At 48.9% G+C, this 27,780-nt stretch overlaps 2 protein-coding genes across 2 annotated transcripts; one reads left to right on the forward strand and one right to left on the reverse strand.

Annotated features, from left to right (window-relative positions):
• DPP7 (dipeptidyl peptidase 7) lies at window positions 1-27,323 on the reverse strand. Its single transcript, XM_086763750.1, has 13 exons — window positions 27,195-27,323; window positions 26,860-26,973; window positions 20,859-20,998; window positions 19,883-20,046; window positions 17,874-18,009; window positions 14,902-14,983; window positions 13,008-13,174; window positions 11,773-11,833; window positions 2,366-2,484; window positions 2,127-2,283; window positions 1,774-1,838; window positions 892-962; window positions 1-342 (listed from the first exon to the last, which is right to left on the reverse strand). Exons 1-13 carry the CDS (start codon window positions 27,265-27,267, stop codon window positions 201-203), a joined length of 1,491 nt encoding a protein of 496 aa, XP_086619876.1. The 5' UTR covers window positions 27,268-27,323; the 3' UTR covers window positions 1-200.
• On the forward strand, window positions 3,467-11,187 carry LOC104473386 (kelch-like protein 9). Its single transcript, XM_086763751.1, has 4 exons — window positions 3,467-4,531; window positions 5,803-6,052; window positions 7,873-8,033; window positions 10,607-11,187. Exons 1-4 carry the CDS (start codon window positions 3,476-3,478, stop codon window positions 11,000-11,002), a joined length of 1,863 nt encoding a protein of 620 aa, XP_086619877.1. The 5' UTR covers window positions 3,467-3,475; the 3' UTR covers window positions 11,003-11,187.
• Window positions 27,324-27,780: the final 457 nt, after the last annotated feature.

Here is a 27,780-nt window from a genome sequence, read left to right on the forward strand (position 1 = left end):
TGGTTTTGGCTTCAGTGAGTCATTTGGCCTTTTGCTTTTCTTTTGATGCTTGATTAGGAGCAGGTGGGACACTTCAGAAGGGTGAATTTCCACTGTCATGGCAGAGGAGATAACTTTCTCAAGTGGCACAGGCACAGCTCAGCAGACTGCTGTCTTTCTGTATCCCAACACCCTCGCCAGAGGCTGTGGGATGGACGTATTCACAGCCGTCTGTCTGCTGAACCTCCTGAGTGCTTCTCCGGTGCTGTTTCCATCCCTGCAGCTTTCACCCAGCCATTGATGATGCTTGCTTCAAGCTTGCGCACTTCTGTGACAGACGGGGGGTCAGCTGGATTCTGTCCTCTAGAGAAAGCAGAGCAGTGTGAGCTACTCAGTGGGCAGCAGCTCTTTGCCTCTTGCACAGGGAAAGCCAAGCCAGAGAACTGAAGGACGGGGATTATCAGTTTTGTACTTCATATTTATGCCCTGGAAAACAAGCTCCAGTGTTGCACCCATCAGGAGGTTGGGAGGCAGGCCGGAGTGCCCTTGCATCACTGACTGCTGCCCTCTCTGCTCTGGGCCTCAAGGATGATGGCTCATGCCAAGAGACGCTGGAGTACTTCACATGACTGACTGCCAGAGGCTATCGCACGCTTGTGCCAATCCCTGTGCAAGAATGTGTTCTAATGAAAGTATGTGAGGTTAGTGCCAAGTTCTGCACACCCTGGCTTCCATGAAGGCTGTAAGAGCCCTGTACTAGGGAATAAAATTGCTCTTCCACAGCTAGGCTGCAACAGCCTGGGATCCAGTCCTCTTTAAGTAACACACCTGGTTCTTTGGACTGTGGCTAGCTAAGGATTGAACACCCAGGGCAGTAGGATTTTGTCAGTCGAAGAAGAGTTCAGCACTTACCGGAGATCTAGGTGATGAGCGCCTCCTTTAATGGTCAGTGCAATCAGTGAAGGACTGATGCTGCTATTTATCTGGAAGGAGAAGGAGCAGAAACAAATTCTCACCAAGTTATGGGGCAGAACTGGACATCAGTTATGAAAACTGGAAGACGAGCTGGGCAAGACTGAGGACGGTACGGCTGATGATGTGTGCAAGGCTAACAGCCTTAATGAGCCAAATCATCTGTCTCAAATAAGGTGAAGGCTTTTCCCCCATGATGAAAACTGTCAGCCTATTCCACTACAGGCGGTCTGAAGTAACAGGCTCCCAAAGGCCCATGCACCCCAAGCAGCCTGTTTCTTTAGCAGCTGGGATTGCCAAGCCAGCCTAAAACAAGGAACTCTGGCATTACAATCAGGAGCTCAACTAACTCAAAATCCAGCTCTGGGTCATTTTTGGTTGTAAGTTTCAAAATAGAGCTCTGCCACCACTCTGAACTTTTGTTGACCCTAAACTAAAATATGCCTTGGTTTGAGTTACTGGAACCGTGTGGTCTCATGAAGTATGCTGAGACTGGGGACAGCAAGGAGCACTCAGCTGCCAGCACTGAAACACGGCGGTTGTGGGTCAGATCCCAGCTGCTGGGTAAGGAGGCTCCTGCTGCAGCTCCACTAGTGAAGCCACCTTTGCTCCATCAGTGTTCCTGGCTGACGGACTCTATGCAATGTGTCCACCATTACTGTCCTGAGGCTCCTGAATGGTTCAGCATAAAACAGCTGACTGCAGAAACTCACATGGGCTAAAGATGAATCGCCAGTGCTGCTTTGAAAGGGAGAGAGGAGCAGTATATCACCTGGAAAACGCTGCTCTCTGTGCTCAATGTGCAGGAGTGCACATGCTTACCCCACCTCCAGCCCATGGGTTCAAGTCTCCATTTGAAAAAATGATGTTGCTTGCACTTTTCAGGTCTGAAATTCAGAGAGATAACATTTGAGTGGCCTCCTTCCTGCCCACTTACCTAAATGTGTTTGGCTACTGCAGCAAGCATAGCCAAGAAGAGAAAACACAGGAGAATAAAGCAAATTCTTCGCAGTTTTTAGGTTTCCCACTTCTGTCTCAAGAGGGTACTTGTTTGGCTCAAGTCAGCACAAGGCTGCAACTTTCTGCCAGGACTTGTTAGTGTGCTGTGCCTATCCCCACGGACAGGCGGACAACTACAGGGTAATGCAAAGGGACGAGCAGCCAGCACAACTCACCTCCTCCCCAAAAGTTTGTCTGCAGCCAGTGTGCTCGTGGCCTCACGTGCCATTTGCTCTGACAGTACTGCTCTCGCATGGCCTCTGTGAAGGGCATCTCAGGGAACATGTCAGTCATGTTATTGCTGTTGAAAGTTAAGTTGATCTCGGTGCAAACCTGAGAGAGATACAAGAGCTGTCAAGGGTGGGGGGATAAACAGGGCAGCAGCTGAAATCTGTTGCTGTCTGCAACACCTTACCTGGTAGTCCCAGGCCTCAGCATCTGGGCCGATGCCGCAGCCCGTGGGGTCAGCACAGGACTGGTACAGCTGGTATATGTTGTAACACTGTGCAGATCCGGAGGAGTTGTAAAACACCCCTGCCAGGTGGAAACACAGCGTAAAGCCAACCTGTCAGTACCCCTCTGCTGTCTCACCCACTGCCTCTCACACGAGCCTCATGGCCAAGACCAAGACCAAGCAGAAGGGTAGCTATCCCAGCTGGGCAAACACGTAAAGGTCTACATCAGTGTTAGGTTACAATCCTAACTGTATGCCAAAACTTTCAATGGTCTCAAGCCTGGATGCACAATATCCTTTGTTTTTGCTGTATCCACGATGAGGAAGAGGCTCCCAGATGCTCTCTGCTCGTGCCAAAAGCCAAGTGAATTACTCATTAGTCCTTAGGAGAGCCCCAGCCTCCAACCCCTAACACACCCAAGAGTAGGCTATGTGCAGGATGTCAGGTGAATGCTTCAAACTGAATGGGACACAACTGCTAAGACCTTCCCACCCCCCCTCCCTGAAAGTAGCTGTTGTCAGAAAGCATCAAATTTAGTCAAGGGTGCCATGTCACAGACAGCATTTTGTTTGACTGTTGTTCAAGAAGGGAAAGCCAGCATGTGCAGGCTTGCCCAGATGAAAGAGCACCTGACCGGGTAGCCCAGCGAAGCATAGCTGGGGGAGCTGCTGAAGAATGAGCTGCTTTTTTGTGCAGATGGGTAGTTACCAGCTAGGCTAGCGAGGAGAGGAATGCGGCTATGCCAGTGGCTGTCGCTGCTGCCAGTACTACAACCCACAGGCAAAATCCACACACGCTGCAGGTTTTGTGCAATAACCAGCACCAACAGCTCCACTTGCAAACGGCCCCCAAACAGCTCTGCAAGGCACACAGCATTCTGTGCCTGCAAAGCACCAGGCAGAGGCTATTGACAAGGGAGGCTGGAACAGCTACTGCCTTTTGGGTGGCTCTGTGGCCTGAGCAGCCCAGCTCCCTCGAAGCATGAAACTACTGGTTTAGCTGCAGAAGACTGCCCAGTGTGTGCAGTGAAGAGTTTGGGGCTGCCCCAGAGCTACGCACCTTTCAGAGCAATGCCGCTGAGCTCTCAGGCCACAGCAAGGCTCGTGTCGGACACCTACCTGGCAAAACTCCTGGAAGGGCTCAGCAGCCTTCGCTTGCAGAGCGCACTGTGCGATGTGACACTGGAGGCAGAAGGGGTTTGTTTTCCAGCCCACAAGATCATTTTAGCGTCAGCAAGTAACTACTGCAAGATCCTGTTTGTTGGAAACTTGACAAGAGTGGGGAGCCCGGATGGCAACGTCCAGCTGAAAGCCGTCAGTGCTGCTGGGCTGAGGAACGTTCTCAACTTCATTTACTCCAATAAACTAGACCTCTCATTACAGAATATTGAGGAGACCTTCAAAGCTGCAGAAACCCTCCTGGTTCGGGAGGTGATAAAGCTGTGCTTTCGCTTTCTGGAGGATTGCTTGAACTGTGAGAATTTTATGGATGTTCTTAACATTGCTAAAAAACTTGGCCCAGCAGAGCTGAGACAGAAAGCCATGTGCTATGTTGAGCAGCACTGCAAGCAGCTCCTGGCTGATCCTCAGTCCTTGAAAGACATGGACCAAGGAACCCTCTGTGAAATTTTAGACAGGACCGACACCGAGGGATGCAGTGAGCTGGAGCTGTTCAGAGCTGCTGTGAGCTGGCTGCAGCATGACCACACACGGCTGAAAGCTGCAGCAGATATTTTAAGGCGCATAAGATTCCCTCTCATTCCTTTACAGGATCTGCAGAGATATATCCAGGAAATGCCTCTTATGAGGCTGGATTCAGGCTGCCACAGGTACCTGCAGGAGGCTCTGAATTACCACTCCCAGCTGTATGCTCAGCCAGTCCTGCAGACCCAGAGCACGAGCCTCCGCTCCGGTTCCACTGTGCTGCTTGTTGCTGGTGGCAGAACTGCCAACAACTGTGTGTGCAGAGAGATGTGGGCTGCAGACCAGAGCTGCAGCACCTGGCACAAGGTCGGGGACCTCTGTGTGCCGGTGTACAACCACTGTGTCACCATCATCAATAACTTCCTCTTTGTCATCGGGGGGCAGTGCAGATTTGATCCCACAGGAAAGCAGCCATCAAATGAGGTAAGACATGAGAAACCTTTACCCTTGGAAAAATGGCTGGGTGAGGAAGGGAGGGAGTCATTCCTCTTGCCCACCACAGCTCTCCCATCTCTTCATATTTCTTAGCGCTCTGTGCAGTGCTGAAAGCCTTTGGGAATACAGCTTCCAACCTTTCTGGGAAGCAAGGTTCTGTCCTGGTCCCACCTTGCTCCTGCTGTAAATTGTCATCCTAATCTGTACACAGCTTCCACAGTGCAGGTTCAGCAAGGTCCATATCAGTCAATCAAACAACTCCACGAACGCCACCCTGTCCCCATTGTTGCTGTAGTGGGACTTGCACTTGGGAGGCGTGGTTAAAGCCTCACTTCACTTCACTTGAGAACTGCTCCTTCCTTATTTTTGCCCTTGAAAGGCAAATCTGACAAATCCCAGTACCTTCCCCTTCTGCCTGAAAAGTAAAAAGACTTGTGCAGGATTTTATGTTTTTCTAGATGGCTTCAATGAGCTTAGTAGAAAAACCAGCATGTTTTTCTTTCCGATGCTCCCAGGGGGCTTATTTCAGCATTGTACTTGGTTCAGCAGTACCGCTGCAAACAGCAGCTCTCTTCCACTGCCTTGAAGGCAGGAGGCAGCTCAGCAGCAGTGGAGCAGAGGATGCTGAAGCAGCGGGGCCGCAGCACTGGCTGGTGTGCTACAGCCCAAGCCCAGCACTCACCGCATGCAGTTCTGCAGATGCTGCCCTTGCTCAGTGATCTGGGCTTTCTGACAAGGATTGACAAAACAAGCTCGAGGAGGTATTTACTGCTGAACAACATATAAGTGGACACCCAACCTTAGCAGAGGTGCTGTGCTCCTGTGGTGATGCCACCAGGGACAAGGGGAGGGGAAAGCTGCTCCTGCCTCCTCCTTGGCAAGAGCAGTGGGCAAAGCTCAGCTGCTCTCTTTACTACACAAACAGTAGCAGAGATGTAAAATGTGCTTGTTTAAACCTCACTGAAACAGTTTTCAGCTGGTGTTTGAAACAAAGGTATTTAATTAAGCCAATGTGTCTCACATCTGGCTTGCTGCAAGCTGGGAGCACAATCTATTCCCAGACCCCCTCAGACCCGCAGAAAGGCCGTAACTGAGCCTCCAGCTCTGCTGGGGAGGTACTGCTCTGTCAGCTGGCTGGCACTCGAAGTTGAGCCTGTCCAGGTCATAGCCATAAAAACATTTATCAGTTCTTGAAGCCACAGGAGATGCAAGCCAGCCACTTGCCTTCTGCTAACCATCACCCATCTCTGTGATCCTAGGTTTTCCGATTTGATCCCCGCAACACTTCCTGGCTCCAAGTCACCAGCATGCTGGAGAGGCGGACACGCTTCCATGCGGATGTGCTGTCTGATTGCATCTTCGCCGTGGGTGGTGTGACACTGCTGGGGACCCTCACCCGCACCATGGAATTGTACCAGCCTGCAAACAAGTGGGAGTTTGCAGCTCCTTTCCCCATGCCTATTGCTGATCACGCAGGCACAACCCACAAGGGAATACTCTGTATTTCAGGTGATAGAGCTTTGTTGATTTTTTCTGGCATCTTAATGTCACAGTCTAAGCCTGCACCCACAGTAGTAGCACCCACAGCTCCAGTGTCTCTTTCCTGCTGTGCAGGAATTATTTTATTTCCAAGATATTAAAGGTGACATCATCTGCTTGCAATCCACACCCCTGCTTGCCTTTGACCTTGCAATCCTGGCTAAATCCCAAAGCTCTGCTCTCTGAAGAGGGAAACCAGGAGCAGGCTGCCACAGCGTTGGGGATGGGATTAAACCCTGGGATTAATCTGAATAGAAGATGTGGGACTAACCTACTGCGCTGCTTTGTTAATCTGGGCAAAAAGAAGTACAACACTGGCTCTTACCCTCTTATCCACTGGGCCTGTACAGCTCTTGCCTTACAAGGGATCCTCAGTGTTTACAGGGATTGTTGGTAGGTGGTGCAGGATGTTTAACAATAAAGCAGCATGGGTTTAAACACTTCAGGAAATTGTTGTAGGGTCTTTACCTCCTGCAGCTACGAATTTGGACTTGAAAGCCAATATTTGGTTTGTCATAGGAAAAGCACTGTGTTGTTTTTGTTATTGCCTCCGCAGCTAAAAGACCTGGGCCAGTCTGCCATCACTGTAGGCTCCCTGCTTTATAAACCCCTTACAACCAGCTGGGATCACCGTTATGATCTTGTCCAGATTAACTCCAGTTGCGCAGTTGCAATGAAGGGCACTTCTCTGTGCTGGACAGCACACCCGAGGCCCCAAGGACAGGGAAAGCAGCACAGGGGCTGTCCTACCCAGATGTGTACCCCACTGACAGCAGGGCTCCTGCACTGGCAGCACAGATTAATAATGATTCAGCTGGAGGAACAGCTGAGGCTCAGGTTCCAGTCCCTGCTTTGATTCAGCTGGCCCGCGGTGCCACAGGCAGCTCACTTAACTTCTGTTGGTCTTGATTCCTACCTAAGAGCAAGGACAAAATTGCCTCTTCAAACATACCGTAGCGATCTAGGCTGGATAACACTATACCCCCTGGGTGTAAGTTCTTACCTACCTACAGCATTCATTTCCTTCTAAACGGGTGGGGTAACTGCAAATTTGATTTGGCCAGCCTACAGCCCTGCCCAAGCAAACTGAAGAATTAAGAACATTACTTTGGTACAAAATTTAAACACAAGCTCCATGTAGAAAAAGTGTCCACGTACAGGAAGCATCAAAGCCCAGGTGAGCTGGGGCTTATGGTCAACCTGAAATATCATCTTCCCTGTTTGCAGAGACTCTGTGTGCAGGCCGGAATTCAACAGGCACGCAGCTGGAAGCATATACCCTTCCCTCTAGCAGCACCTTCCTTCTGTAAGGAGCTTTGTACAATGCACCCCTGAAAAACACTAGTGAGTGCCTAGTAAAGAGAAAAAGCTGACACAGCACTGGCAGCTTGGCTCTGACCTTCTGTTGACAATCCCAAGTTCAAAGATCTTTGAATGCCTTTCTTTCAAACCACCATTTTGTGACTGTGTGTACTGGAAGGAGATACCCTAAATAAAGTTGTTCCTGGTTACATGTGAAATACCCCAAGAGCTTTATTTAAAAATCTTTTGTGGAAAACTATTTACAGAAAGAATTGGAAATGTTTGGTTTGTTTTTTTTTTTTTTGTCTTTAAAATACCTACGAAGGTCAGGTTTAAAATTTCACAATGCATCAGCTCTCCGGAACGGTGTGAAATTTTAAACCTGATCTTCTTAGGTATTTTAAAGAAAAAAAATCAGCTCTGCTAATGTTTGCAGAAGGTTTGCTGTATGTCAGAGAGGATGAAGGACATCCCTGCTTTCCTTCTAGTGGGCTTCTCTGGAGGCAAAACCTTACGAGACACTTACAGCTACCTCCCTCGCCTCCGATGTTGGATTGGCAACAGTGCCATGGCTTTCACCCGCTGTGATCACGGGATGGCTACAGTCAGGGACAGGATCTTCTGCATTGGAGGAAGGACACTAAAAAGAGTAAGTTAATTTGCTTTTATAATCTCAAAGCTGATCCAAAATGAGGTGTCTGTATTGCTAGGCCCTGACTGTTCTACTCCAACAGGTTGACCAGGAACAACTTCATTTTTGGTCACTTAGTGGACTGGCACAGTTGCAAGTTGGTCCAATAAGTTTACGAAAATATACCTGCCATTACAGTTGTGCGCATCAGAAGGTGCCCAGTTGTCACACTCTATTTGCTAGAGTACAAAGGCTGCTTAAAGCATTTTTTTAAAGTAGAGAAAACAAATAGTGGAGGTGCAGCCAGCTAACAGAGGAAAAGCTGGTCACCCACCTGCCCCAAACACAATGACCAGCTAATTTCCCTTGTTTGAGCTGAGAGAGGGCGAAACACTGGCAGACAGGAAGAGGAATGGACTGTGGTAAGGACACTAACCTAGATTTTAGGAAAGATGGGCTCCAGTCCTGGAACACAGATGAATTATCTTCAAACCTGGATTTTCCATCTCTGAAAGAGGAGGGAAAGCTCTGCCCAGCCTTCTGGGGAGAAGGCAAGAGACCTGAAGGGAATGAAAGGCTCACTCTAGGAGAATCCCAGTCCTCGAAGCCAAAAGAAGTGAGTTTTCAAAGATCATTCTGCAATTTCTATTTCAAAGTGTAAAGATTCAGGGCCTGGCCTGATTTTACGATGATGGGTATGGTGAGGTCCCCGATGACTGGAAGAGAGGGAATAAGGAAGACCCGGGTAACTACAGGCCGGTCAGCCTCACCTCTGTGCCTGGCAAGGTCATGGAGCAGATTCTCCTGGAAACCATGCTAAGGCACATGGAGAGCAAGGAGGTGGTTGGTGACAGCCAACATGGCTTCACCAAGGGCAGATCGTGCCTGACCAATTTGGTGGCCTTCTATGACGGGGTGACGGCATCGGTGGACAAGGGACGAGCAACAGACATCATCTACCTGGACTTGTGCAAAGCTTTAGACACTGTTCCGCACGACATCCTTCTCTCTAAACTAGAGAGACATGGGTTTGATGGGCGGACCACTCGGTGGATAAGGAATTGGCTGGATGGCCGCACTCAGAGAGTGTTGGTCAACGGCTCGATGTCCATGTGGAGACCGGTCACGAGTGGCGTCCCTCAGGGGTCCGTGCTGGGCCCGGCCCTGTTCAACATCTTTGTCGGCAACATGGACAGTGGGGTAGAGTGCACACTCAGCAAGTTTGCCGATGACACCAAGTTGTGTGGTGCCGTCGACACGCTGGAAGGGAGGGATGCCATCCAGAGGGACCTTGACAGGCTGGAGAGGTGGGCCTGTGCCAACCTCATGAAGTTCAACCAGGCCAAGTGCAAGGTCCTGCACCTGGGTCATGGCAATCCCAGGCACAAATACAGGCTGGGCGGGGAATGGATTGAGAGCAGCCCTGAGGAGAAGGACTTGGGAGTGCTGGTGGATGAGAAGCTTAACACGAGCAGGCAATGCGCCCTTGCAGCCCAGAAGGCCAACCGCATCCTGGGCTGCATCAAGAGAAGCGTGGCCAGCAGGTCGAGGGAGGGGATTCTGCCCCTCTACTCTGCCCTGGTGAGACCCCACCTGGAGTACTGTGTCCAGTTCTGGAGCCCCCAACACAAGAAGGACATGGACCTGTTGGAGCGAGTCCAGAGGAGGGCCACGAAGATCATCAGAGGGCTGGAGCACCTTTCCTATGAGGCCAGGCTGAGAGAGCTGGGGCTGTTCAGCCTGGAGAAGAGGAGGCTCCGGGGAGACCTGAGAGCAGTCTTCCAGTACCTCAAGGGGGCCTACAAGAAAGATGGGGAGAGGCTGTTTAGTAGGGCCTGTTGCAATAGGACGAGAGGTAATGGTTTTAAAATAGTGGGGGGTAGATTTAGATTGGCAGTTAGGAAAAAATTTTTCACGATGCGAGTTATAGAACACTGGAACAGGTTGCCCAGAAAGGTGGTGGAGGCCCCATCCCTGGAAACATTCAAGGCCAGGTTGGACTGGGCTCTGAGCAACCTGATCTTAGTTGGGGATGTCCCTGCTCCTTGCAGGGGGGTTGGACTAGATGACCTTTGAAGGTCCCTTCCAACCCTAACCATTCTATGATTCTATGATTCTATGATTCTATGGCATGGTTTCTTCTGAAGGAATGAGGGTATTTTAGAGCACTTAATTGCTCACTGAAAAAGGGATAGAAATCTATAAAGAGAAACTGTGTATGCAGGCTGACATCATATTCCTCCTGATGACACAAACTCAGTTATTGTCCACAATTCAATGCAATATAGCCCTCTGTAGATTATTTCCTTTGTACTGTGTTAAATGTCCAGACAGCAGGCAGCACTTGGGCTATGCTAGTTCCAGCAGATCCCTGTGCCACCATGCTCAGGCTCACTCCTCTAATTTTCCAAGATGACCAAAACTCCTTTAAAGCCGTGCCATTCTGGTATTTTACTCAGTTGACCCCCATGGTATTCAAACAGATGTTGAGACATTGGTTTCCTTTATCATGAACCAAGCGAGCCTGACATGACAGTGATGCCCACTCAAGGCATGACAGGAATGGTGAGTGCTGGTCTGGTTCTCTGCAGGCGGAAGAATGGATTCACGTCAACGAGACGGAGTATTATTGCCCTGTAAGCAATCAGTGGACGACACTAACACTACCCCCATTCAACTGCTGCCAATTCAGCATCACAGCCCATGAGTCTACACTCTACTTAGCCGGAGGCGGGTCGCTGCAGCACATGCAGAAAGAAGACAGTGTTTTCTTGTATGATGCAGAGGGGCGAGTATGGAAGAAAGTCAGTCCCCTGCCTCAAGCTCTGGTGGATCATGCCTCTTGCATGATTAAACTGCCCCAGATGAATGCAGCTGGTGAGATGGAGGGGGACACAAAGTGCTCACCCATGGGCAGGAAGAAATCTACCCTCAGCTTGTTCATCACAAAGAAACAAGAGTCCCACTGGGCCTCAGAAAACAAGTAACATGTGAATACGTCAAGCAGATCTGGCAATGTTTGCCAAGATATTAGCATTTTAACAACTCTTCTAGTTGAAAGACAAGTATCTTTAGCAGTGATTTGGAATTGGTACATTCTGACTTGGCGCTATCATGGTGACATACATAATTAAAAAAAAAAAAAATCAGTTCCCAATCCTACTAAGCTGCATTAAACCCGTAAGAATTCCTTAAATCAAGTTTTTGTCATTCAGAACTTGTTTTTCTGATAAGTGACTTGAAAGATTTTATAAGGAAGTCTTCAAAAGAGCTTTGAATTCTTTCTCTAATAATTTCCTTACAAATACTGCTGGCTCACAAGTTAAGTACTCACAGACATAAATATATACGATGTATTTAAGACTGTCTTGCCACTGGATTAAGACCATAGGACACTGTGATGACAACCTTGTCCTCAACAAGCAAACCAGAAAACTTCCTTTAGTGAACATGCACTGGGTAAACTTTTAGAAAAGAACTAAGTACCTTAGAAATCCAGACACTCAACAGGCTAAGGGGCTGCAATGGCTGAAAAACCTGACGAGGATAAGTTTGGAAAGGCGAGAGAATGAACCCGAGGGCTACCACAGGACATCCCGACAGACAAAGCCAAAATGGGGCAAAACGTCCCAGTGGGAGATCGGAGTCGTACCAGCTCCCACAATACACAACCCACACACAATGCAACAGCTCTACTTACAGGCGCTTCTAGAAAACAGGGCATTAAATAAAAGACCAACTGATACTATTAACTCACCAACAAGAGCAGCCAGGCCTTGAACTGGGTCTGTGTGGGCAAGGATTTGTTCACAGCCGACCTGGATAAGACATATTACAGGCAAATTGCAGACAGGATAGTTAAAAATCTCTACTCCATGGAAGGACCAAGCTGGAGGATTCACTAAAATTATCACTTATGCATTTTATGGTTCAGAAGCTTTCCAAGGGCCTAATGCAACAGGTTTTCGGGGTTTTTCTCCTCCCTTCTAGCAACAAAATACATATAAATAGGGAGACAGGGCTAGGACAAGCAGTTCCTTTACCAAGTTAAGCAGCTGTGCAGAGGCCCCAGTGATACACAACAGTTCCTTCCTCCTACCAACAGAATCTTTTAATGCCCTTCTCATGGGAAAGTAGATTAATTATTTCAATTTTACAGCTTGTTAAACAGACCCTAGAAGGGGACTGGATGCCCAGTGGAACCACAGACAGCATCTCCTGAGTCCCAGTGCAGTGTAGCTTGTATGACCTCTTGCACAGTAAACATTTTCCTCCAGGTAGGACTTGAACTTTAAATGCCACAAGGCCAGGGGCAAATAAAGTCCCGTCAGTGAGGTGTGCTGGATGCACACCACAAGAAACCAAGAACTGCAACAACTGGTGATCTGGGATCAAAGCTGAGACCTTTCAAAAGCAGCTGGTGTCTGAGAAGTCTTTGTAACCCCTGAGAACCAGGCCCCTTTCCCAGACTTTGCCATCTCCATCTCTCTTGAAAGTTTACAGGTTTTGCAGTCGCCAGAGCAGCAGACATTTCTCTGCACTATCCTCTAAGGTACGTTACCTTCCTGGGCAATATGTAGAAAGGAGTCTGATTTTTAGATCTCCATCCCTACCCACCAAGAAAAATACATCTTTGAAAGTGTGCCGAGGTGGGCTCCAACAAAACTACATTTTAAAAAAATCAACAGGTTTTTAATGTTTAAAAGCTGAAGTCAACAAGCTTGCACAGGCTTGTGCAAGGTAAAGGCAGAGCAGAGTAGGAGTGGCTCCAGCAAACCCTTCCCCATGAGCCTTATGGCAGTGCATTTCAAACACTGCAGTCACAGAGAAGTTTAGAACATGTAGTTTTACTGTCAGAGTGGAAGCGCTGCAACATCCACCACTATCTCGCCCAGCCATCACCACCGATGGCGTGTCTGACAGTGTCCCAGGCTATGCAGTCACAAGGTGCACATCAGAAACCGCAACTCTCACCCGTGCATTGGTACTCACCTTCACTGGATTGGCAGGGAGATGACCCATGAAATCAGTTTTGTAAGGGTAGTCCATCATGGCCATCATGGTGAAGGCATTTCTGGCAAACCCAAAAAGCTGGTAAACATCCTCCTTGTTAGAGATCTTATTGCACATAGCCATTTTGCTGCTGATTTCACTGTAGGCTGCAAAAGGAAGGAAAATGAAAGGCACAAACTTCAAAAGAGGAAAATAATACCTAGCTTCAGCATCTTATTTCACTCGGGAGTAAGGAGATGCCATAACACACAGATGAGGTTTCTAGTGGGAAGAACACATTACATCTAAATTTACACACTCGTGAATGTTCAGGCATAGCCTTCCTGTGCAGCTTCACAACCCTGTGTGGCCCACAGCCTGCACTCTGCCCCTCACAGAGCCGTCAACACCTCCCTAAGGAGCCCAGAGGAATCAGCACCCAGTGGGACAGAAGCAGTCCCAGCTGGCAGAGTGAGAAGAGCAGCTTGCTACCAGCCTGTCCCCGTGGGTGCCCTGCCTGGCTGCCTCCTCCTCGCCCCTGCAGCTCCCTCTCCAGGGTCTGCTGTGCCCTGCAGGGCAGTCTCCCCAGGCAAGCTCTCATGCAGGGTACAGCGTACAGGTCCCAACGGGATTCAACAGCTGGAAGAAAGAACTGGCAGGGGGAGGAGAGAAAAAAAAAAAAAAAAAAAAAAAGAGCTCCTTAGGAGCTGGGTGCATTTGCAGTAAGAATTGCCAAGTGAGAATACTCCTTACAGACACAAAGGATTCCTGAGACGTGCCTCCAAACCTCAATGTGATGCAGAGAGGCCGGCTGGAAATCTGTCTTTGAAGAGATTTCTTCAAGAGGCACACTTATACCTTTCAATTTCTGCTGGGGAAAGCTGCTCCCTTCATTTTCATCCTCCACGTTCTGGGTCACAGCTCCTGTCCGTTCCTACTGTATTCTACAAACTGCCCACCAGAGCCCAGCTGTCTTTACTTGGAAACCTAAGGCCTGGGACCTGTCTCTGGATACTCACTCGAGAGCCTAACCCTTAAACATGACCACCTTATCCACCCCGCTGCAGAAAGTGTGGCCCCAGGCAGACCTCGAGGACCTTGGCTATTTAACAGTAAGGTTTTTTCCTGCTGTCACTCAAAGCTAAACGGGGTTTTGGACCCCCGGCTCCTCTGGGCAATTCCAGGACCAGCTCCTGCAGCGACACTAGCCAGAGGCACACAGCCCCTGATATGCAGCACCACAGATCAAGCGAGGCCTTGAGACAGACCAAGAACCCATCATGGCTGTTCCAATACCATGCAGGGCTCCCAGGAGACATTGCACTGGCCCACAATATCTGGTTTGGCCTACCTCGGAGACATTGCAGAGATCTTCACCAGTCTCTGTCCTTGGCTTTACCTAACTGTCCAAGGCTGGAGATGAAAGAGCTGGTGAAGGCTGCTTCAAGAGCTAGATTGCCTTCCAAATATTTCTCAACTATGTCCAGTGAGCTGAGCCATGCAGTTGTCATACCCACCTCAACAGCTGTCAACAGTGTGGGTGTTGAGGATAAGTATCTGGTGAAACGAGGCTCTACCAGCACAAAATGCAGCTGTTTTGCACCTGCAGGTGTTCTTGCACTTTGGTGCAGAAAAGACAGTTTCATTAACACTGTGCAAGCCCATACCTACATGGATGCTTTCATTTTGGTGTCAGTTACTAATTTCAATACTAACTGAAACTGTTCATTAAATCAAAAATCAATTGTGCAAGCAGAAAGGGGCAGCCAGGTGGGGATTTAGCTGAACGAAATGAAAACCTAGCTGAAGTAAAACTGAATCAACTTTTTTCCACAAGGCTAGGACTGCTGCTGGCTGTCCTTGGGGAGCTGTCTGCAGGGCTGTCTCTCCTTACCTCCGCTCAGGCACAGATCCTTAATCTGCTGGAAGGCTTTGCGGACAGCTGTGACGCAGCCTGGGCTGGACTTCTGAAAATCCTGAAGGGACAGAAAAGACACAAGATTACAGTTGCACAGAGGAGATGTGTGTGGAGGTTGCACTGGAAAGAACTGCCAGAAATACCGGGAGACAACAGGAGTTACTGGCCCACTGGTCAGAACCTCATCTGCGTCTCCAGGAGCAGTGACACCCGTGCTTCCGCCTTGTCCTCCAGACAATCAGCATGTCCCAGCAGAAGCTAACAGTCTGCACAGCGCAGATCAAGCAGCAACTGTTTCACCAGGTCTCTCTGGAGAGAGACAAAACACTTTGCACTTAGTGGAGCCACTAGACTGAATACAAAGCAGCAAGAGGAGACCCATGACCAGGCATGTGTGGGAAAAGGGTGCCAGGCTGCTCAGCCTTGAAGTTTTTTGTTGTTTTTTCATTTTTTTAAACAGACAACAGATTTCTTCCAACTGCACTCTGTCTATGAGAAGGAGCCATGGAGAAATCAGTTATGCATGGGGAGCAGAGCACTGGTTTGGGAACCAAGACTTGCTTTTCTTCGTAAGCCTGCCAGTGACCTGCCAGATGACCAAGAAGGCCAGGTCCTTTTTCTTAGGAAAAACATTACTGATCCTGAAAAAGCACTTTAAGGTACGTTTGTAGAGCTGGGGCTGGTAATGCTGGTGTAACAAGTTGTTTGTGCAACAGAGGCCTCTAGCAACCCAAACTGTTTCTCTTCTGTCTGATTGTAAGGAAGTTTGAGATCTGCTGGCAACCAGTGCTTTGTAATAATAAGAATTATTAGCGCTCTTTTAAGGTCCCTTACCCTACTAGAGCAATGGTTAAGTAACCACAAATCACTAGCTAAGCATTTTTCTTACAAAGACCTAGCCTCAATTAAAAATAGATCTGGGATCTTTCTTTTATTCCTAACTCTGCCTGTGTCTGACAGTTAGGCTTAGAGAAATCACTACGGAGTTTTCCACAGTTTACCCGGGCATCCTTTTAGGGGTTCCAAATCTCCTTCTGCATGTGCTTATTGATCTTCATCTACTAAGGGCTCTAACTGGAGTGTGGGGACGGATCAGCCTAGGACAGATGAGCAGGCCTGCTCTGGCTGTGTGATGGCCGAGTTCCCCACCAGGCAACGCTGAGCTGCTGCGGCACGGCATACCAAGGAACCACCACCCGCTTCAGTTCTCCCCCACAACCCTTAGGGACCCCGGAACAGTTCAGCTGAGCCATCACAGAAGCAGAGGCAGGAGTCCTTACAGCCATTCCAAGGAAGTTCCCCCTCCAGGCTGCCAGCTTTACTGTTTCGAATCACGCCTAATTCCGATGTCTAAACTGATCTGAAGTTGATGGCCTGAATAGCAGGTAACCTGCAGCAGTAACCTTACGGGACCATGTATGTGGCTGTATGTGTAGTATTCACACACGGGCTTTCTGCACAGATACAGGCAGGGCAGTCGGCACATATAACCCAGTCTTACACGAAATCAACTTTCTGCCCTTTGCTCACTTCCCCTGTGAGCTGGGGGCTTATGAAGTGAGCTGGAAAAGCTCAGTAAAAGTCACAAGAGAAAGCTGCTTTGAGACAACACACTCTGACTCATGGGAAGAGAGAGTTCCCACAATGTTTCATGAAAGGTTTGGGCCTTCATTAGTATTAACAGCTCTCAGGGGTGTTCTCTCACCAAGACGAGCAATTGAATTCAGCTTTCAGATGCATAGATTGCTTTTACGTAAGCACACTGAAGGTGGAAGGAATTACTTTGAAAACAATACAAAGTGCTTGCTTAGGATCTCAGCGTAAAGGTCGACTTACCACTGCAGAGAGAATATATTTTAAAATTAATTGGAATCTTTTTTTTCTCATGAAAAGGTCAAAGCCCTAATTTCAGGGGTGTATAATGACTCACAGCATATTCACAGCTGAAGCAAGATAGAGCTCAGCTGAACAAGGCTTCTGAGAATGAATTAGCTTCAACCAAGGAAGAATTACCACTACAGGGCCTGTTAGATATGAAGTGGTATTACGTTTTTTGTTTTAAAATGTATAATTTCAAGACAAGATGTCTTTTATTCTCTTATGCACTTGAAGTTTCAAATGCAATTTTTTGTTTTCATATGGTAATCTCTTTTTTTACACTTACTGGTAATGCTATCTGTCCTGTAAGTCTCTGCATTGAAATAAGGTTCTCATACATGTAAATAAGAGCAAAAAGACCACAAGTTGCATATACAGGTAATTCATGTGAAGCCATCTGTGTCACCCAGATGTAGAAATTCATGTTGAAAGAGGCAAAACAGACACCATCAGAAGGTTTCAGTACTACCAGGTAGTATATTTCTTTCCTTATAAACTAAATATAAGTCAGTTCTAAGCAATACCACTTTCCTGTGTGTCCTATGTCCTCAAAATGTGAAAGCCACATTTAAATTTTGGTTTTAAGTGAACCCAGGACACCTTGCATCCTTTTAGTTAGTGAAATGAAGATTTCCAAGCTCTTAATTAAAATGCAACCACAACCTGGGACTAAGGAGCTGCTATGAATCACTGGTATCTATGCAAAATAAAGCATTTTGGGAAAGGATTTGAAGAATAAATTATCCAAAGAGGGTTCAGCCAGGCACAAAGGAAAACTTTCAGGCTGTATATGGTTGAGTCACTAGAAATGGGAAAATGAATCCATAGTGGTACTAAAGGTGCTGAAACCAAGTTGTGCTGCTCATCATAGTCACACTTCTGGGCTAAGGGAGTGTTCAGCCATCACATTTGCAGTGCTGCTTTTCCTTGTGGGTTCCCATTTAATTGTGTTCCCTGCCCAGCACTGATGCTGTGAAGACAAATCTCTGCTTAAACACATGGAAAAGGAAAAAAAAATACAACCTTCTTAAAGGAAGAAAACAATGCTCCTGAAAAGAGATGCTACTTACTGCTGTTACATCTCTGAAGAACTGGGTGGGGTCTCCAAGCCCAGCCACAGATAACAGAGGAGCACTGGCAGCTAATGCTCCGGCCACAGTGTTTGGGTATTTCATCCTCATGTAAGCGCTCAGCATTCCTCCATAGCTGCCACAGGAGAGAAAAAAGAGTTATTTCCTTTAACAGACATCTTATAACATAACAACTCAAAAGTTCAGGCCAGCAGTCACAGGCTCACCTAACTAAAAGCAAAAAGAAGAATATCTGTAGATGCCATCCTTATGTAAAAAGATCAATGAGCAGCACACAACATTCTTACTGGTCTTTCCCCAAATGTCCACACCAGCTCTGGTGGGAACACAGCAGCCTAGTTTGCTTCTGCAGCCAAATATAAATCCTGCCTCAATATTTAACTCTGCACCATCATGAGTGTGTCCTGACAGCTTCAGTACAAAACCACGAGGGGGTCAAGTGAAGCTGTCACTGTTCCGTGGGGGAAGGAAACACATTTTCCATACAGGATTCTAAAGACGAGCTAGGCTCTTAACAAAGGGTGTCCTTGAACACTACAAAACATGTAGCCCTCTCTAGTGCTGGGAAGTAGAGAGTACTCTCCCTGGGCACCCCAAATAACAGCTGCATAGATGATCAGCACAAATAGAGGGAATAGGAGACATTAACGAATATCACAATAAAACTCAAAGCCACATTGGTAGCATTACTGCCAAGGCCACAATCTGCAGATACATCAAAGGTTGCTAGATAAACCCAAGGTGACTAAAGTTACTCATATGCCAATGTTTGTGGAGCTACTCTGAGCTTACTCCTGGGGGTGGCAAATGACATCCCCAAAAGGCAGGTAACACCGTGTCTAACTCCAGGCTTACAGATATTCAAGTCTCCCTCCCCACCATCTCAAGTTGTTGGATAAATGGACAAATACCATTCCCACATGACCCACATGTAAAGCAATGTGCATTTCTCTAACTCTGGTCTTGGAAACAGACAATAGCTGAAACCTGCCACAAGTAATTTCAGGTTAAAGATTGGCAAAGTTATAACCAATAGAAGAGGGATATTTTTTTCCTCTCATGGGAAATGCTGTGCTGCTCCAACACTGCCATATTTCAGTATTCTTCACATGGGCTTAGTGCTGTTCAGGGGTGCTGTAACTGAACTCTGATTTATACAAAGAGAGCTGTAGTCTAACATGCAGCCCAGCTAGCAGGTCTTGCGGAACCCCTCTCCCACCTCCCCACCCCAGGACAGCTCCTGGCCCTTTTTACACTTGCTACTGGCCTGATAGTCACACTACAAACACTCCTGAGAAAAGTCCCACCACCATCACAGTGAGCTGGAAGCTCAATGATAACTGTCAGGTCAAATGCTACAACTGATTTAGAAGCCCTGTACTTGGTGGAAGCATTTTAAAGGGAAGCATCCCTATAAGGAAGCATCCCTTCAAGAGACAAGGACATCACATCATCACAGCTCTGAGCTGCAACAGAGCAAGCACTTTGAGGAAGGACTTCTGCTAGGAAACCAGGAGCAACCAAGCAGCAGGTTGCACTATAAAGGAGTTACAAAGGAAATATAAAGGAGCCTACAATGAAAATGGTTGGATGTTGTTAAAGAGGCTGTGTTTAATAAAAAGCTGGGTGGCCCCTGGAAAAAAAATTTTACAAATTATTAGTTTTCTGTATTTCCAATGAAAAATGTTCTCATCCTGCAGGAGAAGTTTCCCATTTTCTGCAGTTCTGGCTGACTTGTACATTGAAGATGCCAAGAAACATCCAGTCAGTGGTGCTTCTTCAAAGCAATCACAACTTGAGACTAATTCTTGATGGGAGAACTGACTGGGACGTGGTGATGACCTCAGGCAGAGGTGCATCTGCTCTCTATCAGATAGCTTAAAGCTCTACCTTTAGATCTTGCTGGAGAGCCAAACAGATCTATGATAACAGCATGACTGTGGCTGGGAAAGGATGCAGAGAAAGGAGGGAACGCACACAACCTTTACCTGCCTCCAAAAGCAATGACGGGGCAGTCTGCAGCACCATACTGCTGCTTAAGCTCAGTAATTAGCACTGCATAGTCAGCGAGGGCTTGTTCCACAGTAAGCAGACCAGTGTTCTTCAGCTGTGTTGACTCAAGTCCAAATGGAAGAGACTTCCCGTAGTACCTCTGAAAGGAAAGAGATATGCTGCAAAAATGCTGGTGCCAAGGTCTGAGCCTCCTCTGCTCTCACTATAGAACTGGGTAAGTGCACAAATGGGAAGCGATAACAGAGCACATGGTGTCCTCTAACTTATTCATAACTGAGGAAGTGCCTTGTCTCCTGCATCTGGAGAGCTTCCAGCACATGGCCTGGAAGTTCCACTTCTGCCTGAAAATCCTTGAAATCGCAAGTTCTGCAAGGCAACTGGACACCTTCAGGACATATCCTGTAGAGGATGGACAGTCTACAACAAGCTACTTCAGTGGGCACCAAGTGGGGCCTCGGCATGTGTCTCTCTCCTGAAATCCCCAAACGGAAAATGGAACAGGGTAATTTCTTCATGCATAAGTTGTGGAATAGTAGATTTAACAGAGGGGTGTGGGAAAGGTTAGCATGGGACTTCACAAGCTAGAGATTAAATATTATCCAAACAAAATAACTCTCTAGCCCAGTGTGGAGTCCGAGGCCCATGGAAACTACTTACAAAAGCACTGGTCTAAAGCAAATACACCATGGCATAGGTTTTACTGAAACAGAAGTCTGTATCCTGGATTGCTGGGTAGGCATAGGAAAAAAAATTCTGAAGCCATGGTAAAGTAAAGAAGAGCTGCCACCATAAGAGGAAAGCTTACAGCAGGTATACCTCAGCTTCATGGCAAGAGATGCTATTTTTCTGGACCTACAGAAAGCTGAATTCAGTAATACTGAACAGAACAAGACTCTATAGTATGCATAATGACTGAAACACTCACTTATGCACAATGACTAAAATACTCACATGCTCAGCAAAAATCACAAGTGCTTGCTGTTCTTCTGCTAATTCAAATATGAAGTCAGAGTTCTGAGCAAAAGCCCAGATGTCACCTTCATTGCCAGTATAGAAGAAGATGGGTCCAAATCCATTCTTCCAGAACTTTTCTGAGTGAGACAATTGACAGAAGCAAATTGAAAAAAAAACCAAAACTACCAAACCCAAAACCATGAGCATGAAAATAACTCTACTTCTGGCGAGTTTAGGCAAGAGCTCTGTGAACAGGCTGATCCCTGAGACCTGAGCTGGGCCATAACAGTGTTAGAAAGGCCAGGCTACAGAAACCTCTCATTTGAGCAGGGGTAAATAAGAGCTTCCAGGAGATCAGCACATGGCCTGGAACTTCCACTTCTGCCTGAAAATCCTTGAAATCGCAAGTTCTGCAAGGCAATTGGAAACAGTTGCCCCCTAAGAGAGCTACTTCCCATTTATATACCCTTTTCAGGCCAACTCATCCCAAAACACTTGCACAGATCACTTTTCCCACAAAATGGATGTTAGGGAATTGCCTGCATCTTTCTGCTGCTCCTGCTGTAATGTTTAAGGTAGAGACAAGCTGTAAATCACATATCATAGAAAGGTTAGGGTTGGAAGGGACCTTCAGAGATCATCCAGTCTAACCCCTCTTCCGTAGGCAGGGACATCTGTCACTAGATCAGGTTGCTCAGAGCCCCGGCCAGCCTGATTTCAAACACTTCCAGGGATGGAGCAGCCACAACTTCTCCGGGCAACCTGTTCCACTGCCTCACCACTCTCATAATAAAAAATTTCTTCCTTATGTCTAATCCAAATCCACCCTCTTTCAGTTTAAAACTGTTGCCCATTGTCCTGTCACTATAGGCCCTGATAAAAAGTCTCTCCCCATCTTTCCTATCAGCCCCCTTTAGGCACTGGAAGGCCGCTCTAAGGTTTCCCCAGAGCCTCCTCTTCTCCAGGCTGAACAGCCCCAGCTCTCTCAGCCTGGCCTCACAGCAGAGCTGCTCCAGCCCTCTCATCATCTACGTGGCCTCCTCTGGACTCTCTCCAACAGCTCCACATCCTTCTGATGTTGGGGGCTCCAGAGCTGGACGCAGCGCTGCAGGTGGGTTCTCACCAGAATGGAGCAGAGGGGCAGAATCCCCTCCCTTGACCTGCTGGCCACACTGCTTTTGATGCAGCCCAGGATATGCTGCTGCTGCTATGCTGATATATGTTATATAGGTAACCCACACATACCTATTTATTTCTTGTGATGTATCATATATATATATCTCACATATATATTATGTGAAGATGATGTGCTTCATCCTCTGTTTATAACTGAAGGTAAATTGAGACTGGCAGGACAAGCTGACCCATGACTTGCTCATCTAAGAAAGAGTTGCTTTCATGCCTGCTGACTTTAACAAACATTTGATTTTAGCTTACTCTTAAATTGCACAGGAAGTAAGAGGGATAATAAATAGCTTTCTTTAACCAGACCTCAGACTGTCAGTTAAGTGTTGATTTCAACACATTGCCACATCACCCAAAGGGTGGTTGTTCTATGGATGCCACATCACACAAGGCCATTTCCATTAATGGAGAGGCCTGAATTTCATTCTTGGCATTCTCAACACAGACTTGCCAAAGTTGGATCTGGCTTGGAAATGGGTTTTAAACCTTTCATTAGCAAAACTGCTGCTCTTTGTTGACAAAGAGACAGATTCTCTTTCTATGTCATATTTGCTTTGCATATCAGGCAGGAAACTGAAGTGCTATCCTTACTCTGGCTTTTCTTGTGATACGCTTCATGGCTCCTGGAGTAAACAACCATTCACAGGAGCCAAAACCAAATCACACAGGTTGCTTAAAAAGGTATCTATTTTTAGATTGAAATCCTGGGGAACTGCCAGCTAACCTCAAGACAGTCAGATGCTTGGTTGTGAAATAATAGTCTCCTTCAAGTTCTTGCTGATAATCTGAAAAGTCTTGTATTGCACAAGCAGCAACAGAGGGGAAAGGAACTACTCACTGGAATTTTGGGTAAGAAACTACTTGTAAACTAGCAGAACTGTAATGGTAATGTTTTGTTTCTCATAAATATTCAGCTCTGCCCAGGACACACAGCTAAAACCTAACACTACACAAAGAAAATAAATAAAAGTTATGCAATGCTTTAAACCAGGTGATCCCAAAGTTCTGTTCAGAAAGGGCCACTTAATTAATGAAATTTCAGCCTAGGGTGTGCTATCAAAATTCACTGGTGTTCCCATATCTTTGGGCTGAACTGATGCATGAATTTGCGCATGGTGAGACATTAGAGAGCCAAAGAGAATCTCCATCCTTTACTGGATGCAGGGAAGAACATTGTCACCAAGGATGAGGAAAAGGCTGCCTTCTTTGCCTCAGTTTTTAATAGTCAGACCAGTTATCCCCATGGTGTCCAGCCCCCTGCATTGGAAGATGGGGACAGAGAGCAGAACGAACCTCCCCACAATCCACCTGCTACGCCACCTGGACACACACAAGTCTATGGAGCCAAATGGGATCCACCGAGAATGCTGTGGGAGGTGGTGGAGGAGCTTGCCAAGCCACTCTCCATGATTTATCAGCAGTTGTGGTTGACAGGGGAGGTCCCAGACAACTAGAGGCTTGCCAATGTGACGCCCATTTACAAGAAGGGCCAGAAGGAGGATGCGGGAAACTACAGGCCTGTCAGCCTGACCTCAGTGCCAGGGAAGATTATGGAGTGGTTCATCTTGAGGGCATTAACCCAGAATGTGCAGGACAACCAAGGGATCAGCCCAGCCAGCATGGGTTCATGAAGGGCGGGTCCTGCTTGACCAACCTGATCTCCTTCTACGACCAGGTGACCCACCCAGTGTATGACAGGAAGGCTGTGGATGTGATCTACCTGGACTTTAGCAAAGCCTTTGATACCATCTCTCACAGCATTCTCCTAGAGAAGTCATAGCATTCATTCCTAGAGAAGCTCATGGCTTGGACAGGTGTACCCTGCGATGGGTTAAAAACTGGTTGGATGGCTGAGCCCAGAGAATTGTGGTGAACAGAGTTAAATCCAGTTGGCGGCCGGTCACAAGCGGTGTTCCCCAGGGCTCAATACTGGGGCCAGTTCTGTTTAATGTCTTTATCAATGATCTGGATGAGGGGATTGAGTGCTCCCTCAGTAAGTTTGCAGATGACACCAAACTGGGCACAGTGTCAATCTGCTCAAGGGTAGGAAGGCTCTGCAGAAGGATCTGGACAGGTTGGACTGATGGGCCAAGGTGAACTGTATGAGGTTCAACAAGGCTAAGTGCTACGTCCTGCACTTGGGTCACAACAACCCCACGCAGTGCAACAGGCTTGGGGAAGAGCGGCTGGAAAGCTGCCCGGTGGAAAGGGACCTGGAGGTGCTGGTTGACAGCTGGCTGAACATGAGCCAGCAGTGTGCCCAGGGGGCCAACAGCATCCTGGCTTGTATCAGAAACAGTGTGGCCAGCAGGACCAGGGCAGTGATTGTGCCCTGTGCTCGGCACTGGTGAGGCCACACCTTGAATACTGTGTGCAGTTTTGGGCCTCTCAGTACAAGAAGGACGTTGAGTTGCTGGAGCGCATCCAGAGAAGGGCAACGAAGCTGGTGAGGGGTCTGGAGCACCAGTCTGATGAGGAACGGCTGAGGGAACTGGGGTTGTTCTGTCTGGAGAGGAGGAGGCTGAGGGGAGACCTCATTGCTCTCTACAACTGCCTGAAAGGAGGGTGCAGGGAGGTGGGTGTTGGTCTCTTCTCCCAAGTAACTTGTGATAGGATGAGAGGAAATGGCCTCAAGTTGCATCAGGGGAGGTTTAGATTGGATATTAGGAAAAATTTATTTACAGAAAGAGTGATCAGGCACTGGAACGGCTGCCCAAGGAAGTGGTGGAGTCGCCATCCCTGAAGGTGTTCAAAGAACATGTACACATGGCACTTCAGGACATGGTTTAGCGGTGTTCTGGTTTTATTTAGCGAGGGGAGGCTACGGTGGTAGCTTCTGTAAGAAACTGCTGGAAGTTGCTCCCTTTTGTTCAGCGGACTTGTCTGGGCCTAGGATGGACCCACTGCTGGCCAGGGCCGAGTCAAGTGGTAGCAGAATGTTCCATGACAACGCCTCTGCGATAACTTATTTAAGAAGGGGAAAAACAGGGAAGAAAAAAAAGAGATGTTGTGAAGAAGCTGAGCATGGGCAGAGACAGGGAGGCGCGAGCCTTGTGGGCCTTGCACCCCTCACCCTCTGGCCTCCTGCCGGGCGGTGACTGGGCCCAACTCGGCCCAGCCCGGCTGCAAGAAGTGGAGAGGAGATGAGAAGTGAAGAGAACCTGGGAGGCGTCTGCCTGAGCCAATTGTGAAGGATTTCTTGTGAGAGGAATGGCTGCAGATGCCAAGGGCAGTGCAGAAGGAGGGGGAGCAGTAATGCGGCTCCTGGCCAAGATTCCCCTGCAGCCCTTGGTGCACCCCATGGTGAGGCCGGCTGTGCTCCTGCAGCCTGTGGAGGCCCACGGAGGAGCAGAGATCCTCTGCATTCCGTGCAGGACCCCACGTTGGGGCAGGTGGGTGCCTGAAAGAGGCTGTGGCCTGTGGAGGGCCCGCTGGGGCAGCCGTTCTGGAGGGACTGCACCCCATGGTAAAAACAACCCACGTCGGAGCAGTTTCACAAAGGACTGTGGCCCGTGGGAGGGACCCCATGATGGAGCAGGGGAGGAATGTGAGGAGTTCACAGCCCAACAACAAAGGAGCTGCGTGAAACAATGTGTGATGGACTGACTGTAACCCCCATTCCCTCTTCCCCCCTGTGCCGCTTGGGGCGGAGGGAAGGTGATAGAGATAATGTTAAGCCTGGGAAAAGGGAGGGATGGGGGAGGTTGTCTTGTTTTCTCTCTCATTATCTTGCTTTGTTTTAAGCAATAAAATGAATAGTTTTCCCCAAGTCAAGTCTGTTTTGCCTGTAACGGTAACTTTAAGGATTTCTCCCAGTCCTTACCTCAAACCTTGAGGCTTTTTCCTTATATTATCTCTCTCTATTCCCTCAGAGGTTGCGGGGAGTGAGAGAGAGAGACACTGCATAGCTTGGTCCTGATTGGGGCTGAACTACGACAAGTGGACATGGTGGTGTCAGGTTGATGGTTGGACTTGATGATCTTGGAGGTCTTTTCCAGCCTTAAAGATTCTATGATATATGACTGAGTGCAGGTGCTGAACAAGCTGCAGAGGACCAGGCGATGTGAAGAAGGTGAGATTTCGCACATGAAGGCCCAATGCAGGCAGCCTATGAGGCAGCAGCAGACAGGTGCCAGGCTAGGCAGCGCCCTGGGCTGCTGCTATTTACAGCTCCACCTTTGCCCTCTCCCTGCAAATCTCTCCCTGACTCCTCCAAACAGGCAGGATTAAAAACATGTGATGGTGGTTATTGAAATCTCTGTTTTAGTTACATGCTGTTTAGAAAAGTCTCCTCCCGTTTACTGCCTGTTGCACAGAAGATAATTCATTATTTGGCCAGAAAGGAAGACACTGCTGGCTCCTTGCTGGAAGCCCTCATTGTTTAGCATGGCTTAAGCTATCTAAAGTTGCAAGGTTTTAAATAACGCAAAACAGTGACCCAAGAGGAGTTATCTTCACTCAGAAGAACCATGGGTGGAGTGCAATGTTTGGGTCACTGCTTGTTTTTCCTGCATTCAGAGCACTGACTTGCACTTGTAAGAGATGCTGCAGCCAACATGCACGCACAGAGCCAGCCCCCGGCGCAGGCGTTAAGGCTGCTGCTGCTGCTCCCAACTCTGCTCTGGCTCCGGAGAGGCCACTGCCCACCCCTGCATCCCACGGCCCGTGGCCAGAAGGACAAATTGAAAAGAAAGAGAGGACATAGACCACGCTGGGGGAACGGAGAGTTTCTCTGCCTCAGCGCAGCAGTGGTTCACTCATGCTTAAGCCCTGATAGTGCCAGGGCTGGGAGCAGCTCTGCCCCGGGACCTACCTGAGACCAGGTACCGCTGCAGGAAGGTCTCGTTGCCGCGGGTCTCGAAGCCGAAGTGGTCCCGTACCTGTTGGAAGAGCCGCTCCTCCAGGCCGGTCCCCGCTGCCGGGGCAGCTGGAGAGGGCACCGTCAGCGCCGGGGAAATTGGCAACCAGCGCCGTCACCCGGCCCAGCCCGGCCCTGGGAACCGGGGCCTCGTCCAGTGCTCCCCGGGCCGGTTGGGGGGTCCCACCCGGGGCCCAGGGGGGCCGGTTCGAGGTCTCGCCCGGGGCAGGGCCGGGGCGATCGGGGTCCCGGCCTGGGGAGCAGGCAGGGATCGGGGCCGGGGCACCCACCGGGAGCAGCGCGGGTGGGCGACAGGGGCGGGAAGAGGAGCAGGAGCGGCAGCAGCGTTTCCATGACAACCATCCCGCTCGCGCCTCCGCTCCGCGCACACCGGACAGGCTCCCGCGCGCGAGCCCCGGGCTGCTGGTCACGTGACCTCAGGACGCGCGGCACCACGTGGCGACCTGCTGCTCCATCACGTGACCACGCGACCGCCCTGTCGCCGGGGGTGGGGCCCGCGGTGCCGGGCGGGGGTCGCGTCCTCGGCCCCGTGGGCGGTGCTGGGGGCGGGGCAGGAGCCTGGCGGGCCAGGCGGTGCCTTGCTGCGCTCTGTGCGCTCTCTGTGCTGACTGCTGCGCGGCTCTGGGCTGGGAACGCCGCCTGCGGCCTGGCGCTGTGGAGGGTGGGAGTCAGCGAGGCTCAGTGCTGGCGCTAGGCTGCCGCGCCCTCCCCGCAGGTCTGGGGGGAGCCGCTGGGTAGGGGGTGGCGTGTCTCCATCCTGGCCTCGCCACTGGCTTCTGCTCTTCGGACCTCTGCAGCACTGGCCTCTTGGTGCCGAATTGGTGGTGCCCTTTGCAGGGACGAGTGGTGGCACCT

This window comes from Chlamydotis macqueenii, chromosome 20 (assembly GCF_036417535.1).
Source record: "Chlamydotis macqueenii isolate bChlMac1 chromosome 20, bChlMac1.mat, whole genome shotgun sequence".
Lineage (NCBI taxonomy): Eukaryota > Metazoa > Chordata > Aves > Otidiformes > Otididae > Chlamydotis > Chlamydotis macqueenii.

Excerpts from the sequence above, each read along its gene's own strand:
- LOC104473386 (XM_086763751.1), top strand. The coding sequence starts at position 3,476 with ATGCCGCTGAGCTCTCAGGCCACAGCAAGGCTCGTGTCGGACACCTAC. Across the intron at positions 4,532-5,802 it reads GAAAGCAGCCATCAAATGAG|GTTTTCCGATTTGATCCCCG; the intron begins GTAAGACATGAG and ends CTGTGATCCTAG. Across the intron at positions 8,034-10,606 it reads GAGGAAGGACACTAAAAAGA|GCGGAAGAATGGATTCACGT; the intron begins GTAAGTTAATTT and ends GGTTCTCTGCAG.
- DPP7 (XM_086763750.1), bottom strand. The coding sequence starts at position 27,267 with ATGGTTGTCATGGAAACGCTGCTGCCGCTCCTGCTCCTCTTCCCGCCC. Across the intron at positions 20,047-20,858 it reads TTGTGATTTTTGCTGAGCAT|AGGTACTACGGGAAGTCTCT; the intron begins GTGAGTATTTTA and ends CTTTCCTTTCAG. Across the intron at positions 18,010-19,882 it reads GTCATTGCTTTTGGAGGCAG|CTATGGAGGAATGCTGAGCG; the intron begins GTAAAGGTTGTG and ends CTCCTGTGGCAG.